We start from the raw sequence: 17032 nt of genomic DNA, 5'->3' as shown, positions 1-17032 counted from the left end.
CGCCCAGCCGGAAGGAAGAACTTTGTAACTGGTGTGATCTATTAGTTGTAAACACGACTGCCCTCGGACCAGCCAAGGCCCAAGAACTTTTGATTTACCGTGTTTATTTTAGGTTACACACTAGGAATATAAGCTAAAAATCTTATTCCCATAGTTGAGTGCTGTGGCCACATCTACTTAGGAGGCTGAGATGGGAGGATTGCTTAGCTCAGGTTTTCAAGTCTATCCCGGGCAACATAGCAAGACTCCTGTCTCCAAAAATCTTGTTTCCAGTGACCTTAGTTCCAAATAAATTGTCATTTTTAAGAATATGTCAAATATTCTACTTTTTGACAGAAACAGTTTTTTCATAAACTAGGCTTGTGAGTTCCATAATGTGCTGGTATTATTAGGGAATATGGCTGTCTTTGATTTGTTTCCAAATTTGTAGAGATTTGGAATGTTCAGGAATTATCAGTCTCTTATTAATCTTGGCTTTAATGATCTTGGATGAAGCTCATAAAAGGTATGAAGTTGAAAATATGTTTATTATGTGTAAAATGCCATTATAACTAATGGGTCCTTTCATTAATAACCTTTTACAGGTTGTCACATTCTGTAAGGATTTTGTTTTAATTGCTCTCACATAGACATTGACTTTTAATATAGGTAGAAGACTTTTTGAATCTCTCCACACAGCTGTCTGGATTTCATATTTGTATTGACAAAGGGACTTTTGATGCCATAAGCCTTAATCCTGACAATGCAATTGAGAAGAGGAAGCAATATGTGAAATCTCTCTCCAGGGTGTTGAAAGTAAAAGGCTTTTTTCTAATAACATCATGTAATTGGACCAAGGAAGAGTTGCTAACTGAATTCAGTGAAGGTAAATGACTATATGGCATTTAAATGTGTGCTTACCTCAGGTTTCATGTACTTAAACAGGTTTTCTCCCCGTTCTGTGTTAATAGTGTTTTACTTTTCTATTTGTGGGAATTGCCTGCTTTTTTCTCTGTTAATGACCTTGACAATAACTTTTGACTGTATATGCAAAGCACAGAGAAATAACATTGGTTGAGATCCAGAGATCTTCTAAAAAATTTTCTGAGAAATCCTGGCAGTTAAGTACTAACATTTATGAGGCTGTAAAAATTAAGTTCTCAGCCTGGGCAACGTGGTGAAACCCTGTGTCTGCTAAAAATACAAAAAATTAGCTGGGATTAGTGGCGCGTGCCGGTAGTCCCAGCTACTCAGGAGGCTGAGGTGAGAGGATTGCATAAGTCCAGGAGGTGGAGGTTGCAGGGAGCCAGGATTGTGCCACTGAACTCCAGCCTGGGTGACAGAGTGAGACCCAAATAAACAAAAAAACAAAAAAACAAAATTAAGTTCTCTATTTGAATTGTACAGTCTTTTATTTAAGATATATAATCTAGGCTGGGCGCGGTGGCTCAAGCCTGTAATCCCAGCACTTTCGGAGGCCGAGACGGGCGGATCACGAGGTCAGGAGATTGAGACCATCCTGGCTAACACGGTGAAACCCCGTCTCTACTAAAAAATACAAAAAACTAGCCGGGCGAGGTGGCGGGTGCCTGTAGTCCCAGCTACTTGGGAGGTTGAGGCAGGAGAATGGCGTAAACCCGGGAGGCGGAGCTTGCAGTGAGCTGAGATCCGGCCACTGCACTCCAGCCTGGGTGACAGAGCGAGACTCCGTCTCAAAAAAAAAAAAAAAAAAAGATATATAATCTATTTTTTATAGAATCAAACAAAACATGTATTGTGCTTCTGACTTCAGTGCACTGATTTACTGGCAAATCCATAATAATGCAAATGGAAGAAGTACTTTTGTCTTAACATGATGAGAGTTTTAATATTATAGATACTTTAGCTGGTCTTGCCCTAGTGGTCATTTAGGTCTTCAGAGATTATAGAACAATTCTTGTTTTCAGAGGATATAGAACAATTATTTTTAAGATTGCACAGAATTAAAATGTAGGGAATTGATAGAAGATTCTGGTGCTGAGGCAGGATCCTTTTTTGCCTAGTTAGCAAAGTGTAGTTAGTGCAGTATCTGCTTAGTGGAGATCTTATGAGAACTGAGAATCTGTAATCTAGACACAAAATATTTTGAGTTCTCTGGCAGACTGTTCCTTGCATTTTTTAAGAAATATTTTATCTGCCAGTTTTTCATGTAGTGCACAGGCATTTCTGGGATAGTATCTTGAGAATCTACGGATATTTGCTTGTTTTTTCTTAGAATCCTTTTCAGATTAGTTTTTTCCCCCCTTTTTTATTCCAAATCCTGCACTTTGTTTTTTTTTAAGGATAGGATAAATTTTCAGGATGGAGTCTTGGGTAAATAATATGGTACTCAATATTTGGTTAAATTTTGAACCTCAATTGTCACAAGCTAATGGGAAGTGAATTACCTCAAGAGAATAGTTTACTGTGTACCATTATTTATAACTGTACTGCATATACCTCATTTTAGAGTTTGTTTTCTTTTTAGTATTAAGGGAATAGGCTGGGAGAACACTTAACACATGTCCTTTTGTGTGTGTTCAGTGGCTTTGACAGATTATATAATGTAAAACCTGAAGTGTTTGAGGCTTGAAATATGAGCTTATGGCTTCATTACTATTGCCTCTGGAAAACAAGAATTATATGTGATTTATTGTCTTTTATTACATGTCATTTATTTTATTATCTTCCATGTTAAATTTGTTTCCTTTAGAACTAGTGAGGCCCTGTATCAATAAGCCTTTCCTCTTCCTGAACTTTGACAGTTTTAATAAATGCCCAGAGTTACACTGTGTAGGGCAAGTTTCTTTCCTGGTTTTTAAATACAGGTGTTCTTTTTTACTCCTAGAACCAGCAGACAAAAACATATTTGTCTGTCTTTGATAATGAGGAACAGACTTTAGCCTGGTTAGAGTACTTAAAAATGTGTCTTTGTCTGAAAACTATTGAGTAAACTATGTTCAATTTTAGAACGAAATACAGAATTTAAGCGAAGTGTTATAATGGGAAATGTTACATAAATAATTATATACAATTGAAAACATTTTTTAGACATGAGTCCCTTAGAAAATGGTATTTGAAGTTAGATATGGGACAGTAACAGAATACACTGCCCTGCGTCACTGCCAAAGGTCTTGCTCCTGACTACTCATACTGGCTGCCACATTCTCTTTGCACAAAATAAGGCTTGTTTCACCAATCTTTTAAGGTTCTTTTCTTATTTGAACTATAAGTGTTCATAAAACTGTTGAAACAGATGTTGCATTTTTTCCATGATACCCCTGATTATATAAATACTTTGTGTTATAATTTTTTTGGTAAGTGTTACCTGGAACCAGTTGCCCATGTTCTAATTTGATGTCCAAGGGACTTGACTTTATGACAATGAACGAAAGCAATAACCACCCATCTTACTTCAGAAGTAATTTAAGGGAGTCTTTCTGAATCTATTCGGGTTTGGGGAGCTATCCTTTATTTTATTTATTTATTTATTTATTTTTTGAGACAGAGTCTCGCTCTGTCCCCCAGGTTGGAGTGCAGTGGCGCGATCTCAGGCTCACTGCGTGCTCCGCCTCCCGGGTTCACGCCATTCTCCTGCCTCAGCCTCCCGAGTAGGTGGGACTACAGGCGCCCACCACCACGCCCAGCTACTTTTTTGTATTTTTAGTAGAAACGGAGTTTCACTGTGTTAGCCAGAATGGTCTCAATCTCCTGATTTTGTAATCTGCCTGTCTCGGCCTCCCAAAGTGCTGGGATTACAGGCGTGAGCCACCGCGCCTGGCTAGGGAGCTATCGTTTAAAAGAAAAAGTAATTCAAATTTATTATCTAAATAATTGAAAAATATCAATAACGTCAACACATAAGCATACAGATTAAAATAATTAAGACAATTCATTTACCATCAGTGGAGTACAACCACTGTTAATATTTTGGTGTGTTCTATTTTGAAATATAATAATTCTAGTTCAGTAGGGTTAGTTCAGGGAGTTAAAAAGTTAGTCCTGGAAAATTTATACAGACAGAAAATTTTTATTATTAAATATCCAAAGTATTTGTAAAATTTTTGAAAACAAATATGGGTGTATTAACTATGTATGTACCTAGCACAATGCCTGCATTTTCCAGCATTAAGATACATCATATTATTTTATTAAAAGAAATGTCCCAATTTGGAAAAGTTTTCTTATGATAAGCTTTTAATAAGCATTATAATATTGAGTTATTATGATTTGGTGAAATTAGATAACATGAATTAGGATGTATAATGAAATAGTATGATAGACCAATTGATGCCATAATATAATTTTTATTTTTATTTTTGAAACAGGATCTCTCTCTCTGTGTTGCCCAGGTTGGAGTACAGTGGCAGGATTTTGGCTCACTGCAGCCTTGACTTCCAGGGCTCAAGTGATCCTTCCACTTCAGCCTCCTGAGTAGTTGGAACTACAGGCACACATCATCATGCCTGGATAATTTTTATATTTTTAGTAGAAACGGGGTTTTGCCATACTGTCCAGGCTGGTCTTCTGGGCTCAAGTGATTCTCCCACCTGGGCTTCCCAAAGTGCTGGGATTACACCATGCCAGGCCCTGGTTGGTATTTTAGTAAGTGACCTTCCAGCTTTGTTTTATTTTTTTTAAAAGCAAAATAATAAAACATTTTATTTCATAGTTTAGGAAAACACTACATTACCTTATTTGCATCTTTACAAAATCACAGTGAATTTGATGGGGTAGGGGAGTGCATTAGTATTAGTAGCCTCAGGCTGGGATTAGAGGCCTCAGCCACTCCACCCAGTCAATATACATCATTTAAAACACTTTTTTTTTTGTTTACAAGAGTTATTTGAACTCAAAGCATGGAAATTTAGAAAATACAGAACCCCACCCCTGCCTCAAGAAAAAAAAAATTCCAAAACTGATAGTTCCATCAATAAGGGAAAAGCTTGATTGGCGTTTTATTTTACTTTAATTTTAAAATTTATTTTGAGACAGAGTCTGGCTCTGTTGCCCAGGCTGGAATGCAGTGGCATAATCTTGGCTTACCATAGCTTCCATCACCCAGGCATCTCCTACTTCAGCCTCCCAAGTAGCTGGGACTACAGGCGCACAGGCGCAGGCCACCACAATGGCTTATTTTTGTATTTTTTGTAGAGACGGGGTTTCGCCATGTTGCCCAGGCTGGTCTTGAATACCTGGCCTCAAGTGATCTGCCCACCTTGGCCTCCCAAAGTGCTGGGATTATACCATGCCAGGCCCTGGTTGACATTTTAGTAAGTGACCTTCCAGCTTTATTTGTTCTATTTTTTAAAAGCAAAATAATAAAACATTTTATTTTATAGTTTAGGGAAACACTACATTATCTTATTTGGATCTTTACAAAATCACAGTGAAGTTGATGGGGTGGGGGAGCGCATTGGTATTAGTAGCCTCTTTGCATAGAAATCAGGATCATGGTAGAGGTAACTTGATAGCCTGTCTCATTTAGTAAGTGGTGAAGCTGAGACTTGAACCTAGGATTTGATTAACTTTGAAACTTTTTCGATTCAAAGTTAATTTTTTTAAAACCATACTGTGATGCTTTGAAAGTTACTAGTTCCTTGTCTTCCTAGGACCTTTATTGGTTAGTTTAGTTTGAGTCTTCATCTTTGTTATAAATTATTGTTTTTAATTCTGCTGAAATACACATAACATACCACTTTATAACCATTTTTAAATGTACACTTCTGTGGTATTAGGTACATTTACATTTTTTGTGCAATTGTCATCACCATCCTTCTCCAGAACTTTTTCATCTTCTACAAATTCACTTATATTTCCAAGTTATTTTGCCTTTCTGTATTAAGTGCTTTTATGTGTGTGGTGTGAATTAATTAGATTGCTACATATAAAGCACTCAAAATAATGCCTGGCACATAGTAAGAACTCAACACAGGGCCAGGTGATGTGGCTCATACCTGTAATCCCAGCACTTTGGGAGGCTGAGGTGGGTGGATCACTTGAGGTCAGGAGTTCCAGACCAGGCTGGCCAACATGGTGAAACCCCATCTCTACTCAAATACGAAAAATTAGCTGGGCGTGGTGGCGTGTAACTGTAATTCTAGCTATTTGGGAGGCTGAGGTGAGAATTGCTTGAACTCTGGAGGCAGAGATTGCAATGAGCTGAGCTTGTGCCACTGCACTCTAGCCTGGGTGATGGAGTGAGACTCTGTCTCAAAAAACAAACAAATAAACAAACAAAAAAATTCAACACGTGCTAGCTGCTTCCTACAAACGAGGTGATAGAGGCTAATAGAGACACAGCTTTGCGGGGGTGACAAACAGGAAGTTCAGGAAATGGGAGGTGGATGGAAAGCCTGTTTTTTGCAATTTGTTTTCGGTCTTGTCTTTTCCTTGTTAAATTCAAAGTGATTTTGGGTGAGCATACATATACTGTACATACATAGTAGAACTGAAAACCATGAAGTGAAAGTCAGCACAATTACAGTTTTACAAAGGGTTGAAAGGTACAGTGTTAATGCATGCATATAAATAAATGTGACTATGAGACTCAATCCTTAATAAAAGTATTTAAATTTTGTCTGACAGGATTTGAACTTTTCGAAGAGCTGCCAACACCCAAGTTCAGCTTTGGAGGCAGATCTGGAAACAGTGTAGCAGCATTGGTTTTCCAAAAAATGTGAGACTTTTTCTTGGACAAATTCAGGTAGCTACACAGAATCTACACAGCAAAGTCAGCCTGACACAGAAAATCCTTGTGCAAATAAATGCTTAGTGAGTACACAGGATGCACATATTGAATAGAATATACTGGATTGGTAAAAGAAAATAATAATGAGCATCTAAGTGGTTGGGTTTTAGAGATCAGTCAATAATTTTTAATTTTCTTTTGTATTTGAAATGTAAATAGTTTTGGATTAAAAAGATTTCCTGTAACTGCTAAACAGTTAAAAACTTTAAAGTAGTAAATGAGTTTATAGAAAGCCTGTATTCTTGATTTTTGCGCCTTGGTAAAGTTGAAAACTATTTATGAAGATTTGACCAAATTATTCCAGCATCAGAATAATAAGCAAAACAACTTTGTTAGTGTTTTGTTAGACTATTTATAAAATATAACAAGAAATACTATTTTGTGTTGGATGGTGGTTATTTTTAAACTTAATACCTGTGAAAAGGCCTCTTACCTTTATGTATATAATTGAACAAAATCAGAGAAATATATCAGTTGCTCAAAAGTTATCAAGCCTGCATTTTGCAGCTATGGTCTTCTCTACACACTGTAAGGGATAAACAGGTAGCAGAAGGAAAGAGAACTAAGGAATATTATTATTTGCTAGTGCTATGTTGAGTTGTCTTATTAAGTAATTGAATCCTTTCAATATCTTCTTGAGGGATGTATTGCTTGTTCTTGTTTCTACTTATAAGGAAAATGAAACTGAGAGAAGTGAAGTCACTTTTATGAGGTCCAGCAGTACAGGATGGAGCCAGGATTTTTATCTGGGTCTGTCTGACTTTAAAACATCCTCTTCTCCTAGCACATTCTGCCTCACAGGTGCTAATTCTCTGCCTTTATAGCATTTACAGTACAGCTGGAGACCTATGATGATTACATATAAAGTTCAGTTACAAAAGATGGGTAGTTATTTTGTTAGTGTTCATCTGTGCAGTATCAGAATAGCAGTCAGTCAACTCTGTCTCATATCATCCTTCATTAATTTTCCCCATCTCCCTACTCAAAGACTTGCCTCTATTGAGAATTTTGTCATTCTTCTGTGAAAGAGTAGTGTAAGTTATATAAGCCTTCAGTGATACATGCACAAAGATATTCTAGTTAGGGGTTAATTTAGCAAGAGAAACAGTTTAGTAATGTTTTTGAAAAAATAAGGCATATTCATACTTAATACCATTTTGTATTTGTGGTAACATTTTAATATTGGAGCCATAATACACGTTTTTGCATAATTTTTTGAAGATTTTCAGCTTTGTGTGCCGGTTGGGTTACATAACTAACAGACTTTTTGTTTATTTGGCAAATGTTACTCCTGTATTGAGTAAATCTAACATTATGTCCCTTTTCTTTTTGGGGAGGGGTAGACGGGGGGGTGAGTTTTTCATTTAGATAAACATTGATCAACCATTAAGACAAGATAGTTGAAGACATGTATGTGGACTTACAACAAAAATAACATTTTTGAAAAGCTTTTATTTTCAACATATAAAAACTGAGAAATTACTTCAAAATATATGCAATTTAAATTTTTTACAAAATTGTGTTGATTTTACAAGACAGGAGATCTTAAACTGTAGATAGTTTTATAGTTTTTGAGATCTGGTCTTTGTTTGATTTCAAATATAACATAGATAAGTACTCTTAGAATTTTGAGTTAAGTATATGCTATTTTAATGCACTAATCCTACAAACTAGGCTTTCTGTGTGACTAGATTGAGATGTTGAGTCTGATTCACGAAAAGCTTGGAATGATTCTTTGTTGAAAAGCTTTTCGAGTCACTATTTGGGGCATGTTTGTGCCATTTGCAAAGGTGAAGTTTTTTATTTATTTTTTTAACCATAGAGCTTTTTGATAAGGTTAGGAAAAGGAAGTTGTCATCTCTTCTTATTACTCTAATCCTGCTGGAAGCTAGCTTCTTGGGGACTAAAACCAGAACAAATGGAAGGTCCAAAAATGCTAATAAGAAATTAGTATTTTCACATAATACCAAACTGTTAAAAACCAGGCCAGGAAATGTCCCCAGGTTCCTGAAACAAACCATAAATACATTATTTAACTTAGTATTGTTAAATTGTATAAATATGTGGGTAACTGTGACAAATTATGCAGTTATAAAAAGGAGCAGTAAGTTACGTAGTGAATGCTATTTTCTGTGGATAAGAATTTGGAATTGTAATTTCATTTAATCGAAAGACGCTTATTTTGAAGAAACTTGTTTGAAATGCAAACGCAATTTCTCGGTGCAGCCTGCATGGAATTGCTGCTTTTCACTATGATGTTATTGCTGCATAACAGGCCACTTCTGTGTATAGGAAGTGCGTGTGCACGTCCAAAGGGACTTGAGGCCTGAATGGGTGGGTTACACCAATTAACAAATACAAAGTTTTCAGTACATTTTGTTTTAAGCCAGGTGCACAAGTTAGAGTTGCTTTTTGGGACTGGCATTTATGTATGTGAGAATCAAACCTGATATCACTCTTGGCAGCCTGACTAAAGCCATTTAAAAATAAGTACAAACTATCCTTGAATGATTTTTTTCCCATTGTAGTAGCACTGAGTTTTCCTTTTTTCTTCATCTGTGGTATGCATGCAATCTTCTGGGTTTTCTTTTTTTGAAGAAATAAGGGAGCTAAGTATATACAAAAGACTTTTAGTCTTTTTATGAATCATGTGCTTCAGTGGACTTACTTATTTTAAAATTTCTATGATACTATAATACGGTACTGTATGTTGACCTCAATTTACATTTATCCAGAGTATGATAGAAACCTCAATTTTTAAGGAACCTACATTATTAGTTAAGTTTCATATGGCCTTGAAATAATTTTCTTCAAATTGGTATACAAAGAAATAGCGTTTTCCTGCCTGTGTTAATGACTTTCATTTATGTTCTTTTAAGTAATTTTATTTTATGAATTGTGTGTGTGTGTGTGTGTGTGTGTCTCTCTCTCTCTGTCTAGTGGCCTATAATGAAAATCTGTACAGATGTGAACAGTTTGTCTCCAGGGGAGAGTCCTGGGGTTTGAGTTCCTGTTTTGGGCTCTGTAAGCTAACGTGTATGTGCTCCTGGACAGCCCTCTGCTTTGATAGTATGAGACCAAGTGTCTTGTGTTCCACAGTAGTAACCTCTTTAGCTAATGGCGTGTGGGCGTGTGTGTGTGTGTGTGTGTGTGTGTGTGTGTGTGTGAGGGGGTGTCGATGGGCTCTGAAAGAAGTCTTGTCTCATACACTTCACTGAATGAAGGCTGCCCACGACCTAGAGCTTGATTGTGGGAGGTGAGGAGCATATATGGCTGAAAGACAATTGCATAGTGGGGAAAAAAATTAGGAAATCCTTATATTTCTCTTGGTTAGGCAGGAAACAGAGATGTCCATAGAAGAAGGGGGAGCTCATCAGCATGTTTTATTAACAGTTAATGGAAGAAAATTAATGCTAATTTATTCTTCATATACACCATGCAATTTGTTAGAAAAGTAAAAGAATAGTTTGAAATTCTTTGGTCAATTGATGGATTCCTATGTTCAGGGCATAGAAATGAAACTCAACATCAAGCAGACAAATACCCAAGCCCACAGGCTACATAAATGCTGAATAAAACCAGCTCTACAATGGAACTCTGAAAAGCGACGGGTAAGAAGCCTAATGAATGATTGAATATGACCTTAGCAAAATCCCTGGAGTGTTGTTGAAAGATCATTCATTTCCAGCTTAGATGTCAAGATGGGCTCTAGTAACCAGGAAAAAAAGAGAGCTTGAGTCAGTACTTACTGAGTTTTAAAAATCTTTTGCAACACAGTGTATTAGACTGAGCATTAAAAGGGCTTCTCTAGATGAATTTTGAGCTGTCACTATAGTTTAGGCCTAGGGAAATAAACTTAAAAAGATAGGAATAATTCCTAAGACATGAATGTATCAATATCCTATCCTGCTTTTCTGGAGCAGGACTTCAAAAACTGAGATGTATAGGCTGGCAGAATGTACTTTTGTCATGCTGATACCATTGTAAAAAAGACTTAAACTGGGAGATCAGTTGAGCCCTAAAGTATTTGCAAATTACTTGCCTAGCTTGTTAGAAGAAGAAATAAAAAGCCAAAATCTACATTTTTGTTTTCAAAAGAAATGATTTCTTTGTTTCCTGAAGAGATGAGAAATGATAAATTCTTCCATGTTATATTTTTACGTACGTATTTTTATTACTGTACCGTATCAGCAAATGATAAGTATTTAAGTGAGTGATCTTTATTGTTCATAGTATCTGGAAGCATCTTAAGAAAAGCAAATCTAATATATCTGTTTTCCCAAATATGTAAAAATTTACACATGATCCAGCAATTAGCATATCATGTATATTATCCGAGTAGCTTAGGAAAAAATATGAAAATACTCTGGTTGAATAAGGGGACTGTGAACTGTATTTCTCATTTTTCATTAATATATTACAGATCAGGCAGCTTATCATCAATGATGATAGCAGAATCGAAATGGTGTTGGGATGGCTGTAGTTCCCCAGCTTTTAAGCCTGCTTTACTGCTGCAAAGAGGAGAGAACCATTGGGAGGAAGAGGCTAAATGTAGAAGAGTGTGGGTGCTGTCAGTTCACATTTTCCTCCTAACCCTTCTCTAATAGGAAAATGTCAGGCCTTTGTTCCCATCTAATTTTAGTACATCCTGGCTAAAAAAATGTTGGGATGAAAAAATGTTAGGATGATTTCCAACCATGGAACTTTGAGGGGTGGGGTAGGGGAAGGAAGAGTGGAGGAAAGAGCAGTTTATACTCCATATCCGTCTGCCTTTCTGCAACAGCAGCTAGCCCCTACTCTGTTGATTTTGGTAATGAAATAAATTTAGATGCATTGAAGCACTGATAATTAGGTTTTCCTTCTATGTTCTCAGTAAGAAGCCTAGTTGGTTTCTGAATGGGGAAAGTCATAATATGGTATTTCATAAAACATACCTGGTGGAATTAAAGAGCTGTAGGCAAGCTTTGGAAGAAAGACCTGAAATTGTGAGTGAAAACTACATGTGGTGCTATGTATAAATAGAACCTTTGAGATGCATTTGTGTTTCAGGGAAGCTGCTTTTATACTGCTATTTTGAATGAGAGTAATATTTTGATTTTTGAGAAGCGGTCATAAGCAAGGCATACAAGGATGAGCTGTTTATCCCCTCTGTAAATCCAACAGGCCTACAGGGAAAGCCCAGATTCAGTGAGAGAGCCAGTTGGATCAAACAATTGATAATATAGTTTGTTCAAGAGATAGGACAGAATTCTTGGCTTTGTAGTTGGAAGTACCAATTGTTGTAGTTGTTATTTAATTAAAAAGTAATTAACTGGGCCTGGCAAGGTGGCTCACGCCTGTCATCCCAGCACTTTGGGAGGCCGAGGCGGGCGGATCATGAGGTCAGGAGATCGACACCATCCTGGCAAATACGGTGAAACCCTGTCTCTACTGAAAATACAAAAAAAAAAAATTAGCTGGGCGTGGTGGCGGGGCGCCTGCAGTCCCAGCTTCTCAGGAGGCTGAGGCAGGAGAATGGCGTGAACCCGGGAGGTGGCGGAGCTTGCAGTGAGCAGAGATCACGCCACTGCACTCCAGCCTGGGCGACAGAGCAGACTCTGTCTTAAAAAAAAAAAAATTAAAAAAAGTAATTAACTGGATTAAACTAAAAGAGCAATTCTGAATACTGGAGCTCACTAAGTATTCTTCACTAAGCTGTCTTCCCCCAGTATTCAGTTAGTGAGCCTAGGTTTCCTATTGGAATTTGTATGATGAAGACATTATGTAGCAGAAGTAAGATCATTTCATTATTTGCAATGAATTAAGGAGATTATTTTCTGAACTTGAAATTCAGTTGAGTTTATTTTGGTTCCTTTCATTTTATAACAGCAGGTAATTTGTTAAAATCTATTAAGCAATAGAATAGATGTCAAACAAATGATTTTAAAAAATATTTAATTTTGGAGAAAAATGATTAGACCTAGCCAAGTCACTTTCCTTTTCTGGTCTTCAGTTTTTCTCTCCATAAAACAAGGGCATTTCGGTGATATTTAACATTCTGTATTCTTGTTAGCTCACATTGCCATAATAAAATACCATAAACTTGGTGGCTTAAACAACAGAAATTCATTTCTAGAAAGTTAGTTCTGGAGGCTGGAATTCCAAGATCATTGTGCTGGCAAGGTATACTTTATTTTAAGGCCTCTTCTCTATAGGCTTCTAAGTGGCTGCCATCTATGTGTGTCTACATGACTTCTTTGTGTGCAGTGGGGTTGGAGGAGAGGGAGCGCATAAGCTCTCTGGTGTCTGTTCTTATAAAGAGCACTAACTCCAGGCGGGCATGGTGGCTCACGTCTGTAATCCCAGCACTTTGGGAGACTGAGGAAGGCAGATTACCTGAGGTCAGTAGGTTGAAACCAGCCTGGCCAACATGGTGAAACCCCATCTCTACTAAAAATACAAAAATTAGCTGGGCCTGGTGGTGCACACCTGTAGTCCCAGCTACTCGGGAGGCTGAGGCGGGAGAATTACTTGAACCTGGGAGGTGGAGGTTGCAGTGAGCCAAGATCACACCACTGCACTCCAGCCTTGGTGACAGAGCGAGACTCCATCTCAAAACAAAAACAAAAACAAAAACAAAATAAAGAGCACTAACCCCATCCTGAGGGCCTCACTCTCATGGCCTCATCTAACCCTAATTATTTCATAAAGGCCCTATCTCCAAATATCATTGCGTTGGGGGTAGAGGGTCAGGGCTTCAACATGTAGATTGTAGGGGGAAACCAACATTTAGTCCATAATACTCCTGAAATCAATTGAGGCTTAGAAAAAGCCCTATGAAATAGGCTTCTAGAATAGCTGTCCCTTGGTATGCACGAGGGATACTGGGACCACCTGCTTATAACCAAATCTATACATAAGTGAGTTTTGCATCCCAAGAATATTGTATTATCAATCTGAGTTTGGTTGAAAAAAGCCAAGTATAAGTGGACCCACATAGTTCAAACTCATGTAGTTCAATGGTCGACTGTATATGTGGGGAGATTAAATACTCCATTTGCTAACTGTCAGTTGTTAGGTAACTTGATGGTTCTTTTAAACCAAGGTATCTGTACTCATATATACATATGTACGTAAAATATTTGAAGCAGTCAGATGAGTATTCAGTCTAAAAAAATCTTTGTCCATGTTTTCTTAAACTTTGTATTTGAGTATTGTCACTGATATCTTCTATTTGATAAGTTTGTATGCATTTGACCAGAGGTTTTTTTTTTTTTTTTTTTTTTTTTTTTTAAGATAGGGTCTCACTCTGTCACCCAGTCACCCAGTCACCCAGGCTGGAGTACGGTGATGTGATCATGACTCACTGCAGCCTTGACCTCCCAGGGTTAAGTGATCCTCCTGCCTCAGCCTCCCTAGCAGCTGGGGCTACAGATGCATGCCACCATGTCGGGCTAATTTTCCTATTTTTTGTAGAGATGGGGTCTCACTATGTTGCCTAGGCTAGCCTTGAACTCCTGAGCTCAAGTGATCCTCCTGCCTCAGCCTCTCAAAGTGCTGAGATTACTGACGTGAGCCACTGCACCTGGCCTAGAGATATCCAGGAAACTTAGGAATTTGCATCTTATTGTTTAGTCCAGTTCCATTTTTATATATAGAAAGATTGAGATCAAGACTGGGCCTTAGAAAAATTGTGATAATTTGAGGAATCTCCCCAATATGTTTCTTTTTTGACACAAGGCACAAACGACACACAGATGACCTAATTTGCCACTCTAAGATGAGAATAGAATATGGGTATAGTATATGGGTCTGCCCTTCTTATATAGAGTGTGCTGTATATACTATAGTATATGTAGTATATGAGTATAGTATATGGGTCTGCTCTTCTTATATATAGTATGCTGTATATACTACCGTATATATAGTATATTGAGTATAGTATGTGGGTCTGCCCTTATGCCCTGTGTCTCTCCAGGCTACTGTCAGTTTGTCTCTGTAACTGCTTATTTCCCCAGTGAAACTGAAGTATGTTAAGGGTGCTAGCAAAGTACCTTCTGTATAGTAGGTATTTAAGGTTGGTTTCTGTTCCATATATTTCTTTGAAACAGCTTGGAGAGAGAAGCAGTGCTTTAGACCCTGCATATTAGGAATGTGAATATTAAGTGAGAAATGTAAAGCAGCTTAGCGGGATTGCTGCCACACACCAAGGCCAAATCAGTGTTCTTTCCTCCAAGGACCCTTCTTCCCATGAAGCTGATATGTTTAATTGTTTGAGATTTTACCCCTCAGTGCCACGGTTTTAGTATATTCAGTTCCATTGTAGGCATTTGTGTTCCAGGAGTGATTATATGAGTGAAGAGAGGAGGAGTGCTACATAAGTGAGAGGGAAAGTGTAGGTAGGCCTTTCAGAACTTCTTAGAAATCATACTGTATAGGTTCTTCTTCCTTAGTCTCTAGCGCTGGTGCTGAAGCACTTATTTATTTTTTTGATAGACCAAGTTCACTGTATTGCTTGGCTGATACAGTCAAGCAGTCTTCTGCCTCAACCTCTTAAGTAGCTGGGACTCCTCAGCAGTCCACTATGCTGGATTTGAAGTACCTTTTTTTTTTTTTCCAGTCATTTAAGAAATGAGGACCAGATATTATAATGCCAGATTTTCATGAAATGTCCTTTATGATGTGTCAGCAGAGACTAAGAATACCCCTTGGATTTAGATCGTTATCTGTTTTAAGTGGTAATTTTTTTTTTTTTTTTTTTTTGAGACAGTCTCACTGTGTCACCCGGGTTGGAATGCAGTGGTGCAATCATGGCTCATTGTAACCTCAACTTCCTGGGCTCAAGTGATCCTCCAACCTCAGCCTCCATAGTAGGTCGGACCACAGGCATGTGCCACCATGCCCAGCTATTTTTTGTAATTTTTGTAGAGACAGGGTTTCGCCATGTTACCCAGGCTGGTCTCGAACTCCTGGCCTCAAGCAGTCCTCCCACCTTGGCCTCCCAAAGTGGTGGGATTATAGGTGTGAGCCACTGCATCCAGCCCCAGTAATAATTCACTAAGAAATGTAGGTATGCTGGGGGAAAATGTTAATGTGGGTTCATTTGAACTGAAACCAAATAGACAAGGATATAATATACCTTCCTTCATTAGGTCTGAGTGCCAAAGCATTATTCCAAGTGACATCAGACAAAGGAACCAAGAGCAAGTCCCTGTAGGATCATGCATTAGGAAGCTGGTGGCATTGGATTTAATGAAAGTGTTGAATTGGATTTGGGTCTTGTATTGGCCATTTAGGAAGCAGTGGCCTGAGATTTTATAATTGATTTCTACTTTGCATCATCCAGATTTGATATCCTTAATCAGTGATTCAGGTTTATTTCCTTTGCTGTAAGCTAACAGTGCCATTCGCAGTGACATTTTCAAGTTTGATGTTGAGTAATACTTTAAATACTTTATCTGATTTGTCCTTAGTTTATACTAGAATTGACAGTGTAGTGTAAAAGGTATGGTGAATCAGTTGTTTATGCTACTCTGGAAAACATTTGGTTTGGCCAGGCTCGGTGGCTCACACCTATATAATCATAGCACTTTGGGAGGCCGAGGCGGGCAGATTACCTGAGCTCAGGAGTTCAAGACCAGCCTCGGCAACATGGTGAAACCCCTTCTCTACTAAAATACAAAAAATTAGCCAGGTGTGGTGGTGTGCATCTGTAGTCCCAGCTACTCAGGAGACCAAGGCAGGAGAATTGCTTGAAGCCGGGAGGCGGAGGTTGCAGCGAGCCAAGATCATGCCGCTGCACTCCAGCCTAGGGCGACAGAGTGAGACTCCGTATCCAAAAAAAAAAAAAAAAAGAAAACGTTTGGTTTTTCGGGTTTGTTTATTTCTTTAGCCTTTTTATTGGTGGTTATATGACTATCTCAATGTCTAGATTGCTTAGTATGACTATAGACATGTTGGCCAGAGTCATATTGCTTTCTTTAGTTCATCCTAGAGGACTTTAGTCTTTTAACCATTCTAAGAGAGTTCTACAGAGTTGAGGTCAATATGATATGATGTACCTCTTTACAACAGAATCATCAAAGCTCCAGTTCTTTATGTTAGGTAGTTTAACAGTACAGTGGTTGACTAACCTGGTTTTGATCAAGGTGTTTTTTTTGGTTTTTGTCCCTTGTAAAAGTTAAGAGAAGCTGTAAACTAGTAATTGAAATAGTAAGCCAACTTCTCATTCATATCAATTCTTTTATATTGTAGGTACAGTTCAACCTATAGCTGCAGGTTACGCACATACAAAATCAGCAAGGC

General features: G+C 37.9%; 1 protein-coding gene across 3 annotated transcripts in view; it reads left to right on the top strand.

Moving 5' to 3' along the window:
• The window catches only part of EEF1AKMT2 (EEF1A lysine methyltransferase 2), a 34576-nt gene extending 27451 nt beyond the window's left edge, over positions 1-7125 (top strand). For 2 of the 3 annotated variants that reach the window (XM_030941403.1, XM_010357598.2), the window contains exons 5-6: positions 649-865; positions 6586-7125. In XM_030941403.1, coding sequence (XP_030797263.1) covers positions 649-865; positions 6586-6680 — 312 coding nt within the window. In that variant the 3' untranslated portion in view covers positions 6681-7125. The remainder of the gene's footprint in view (positions 1-648; positions 866-6585) is intronic. The other variant, XM_030941404.1, reaches the window with a different exon arrangement.
• The last annotated feature ends 9907 nt before the right edge of the window (positions 7126-17032 follow it).

This window comes from Rhinopithecus roxellana, chromosome 11 (genome assembly GCF_007565055.1).
Source record: "Rhinopithecus roxellana isolate Shanxi Qingling chromosome 11, ASM756505v1, whole genome shotgun sequence".
Classification (NCBI taxonomy): domain Eukaryota; kingdom Metazoa; phylum Chordata; class Mammalia; order Primates; family Cercopithecidae; genus Rhinopithecus; species Rhinopithecus roxellana.
The sequence above is the reverse complement of the archived record's forward strand: the minus strand, read 5'-3'. Positions and strand labels throughout refer to the sequence as shown.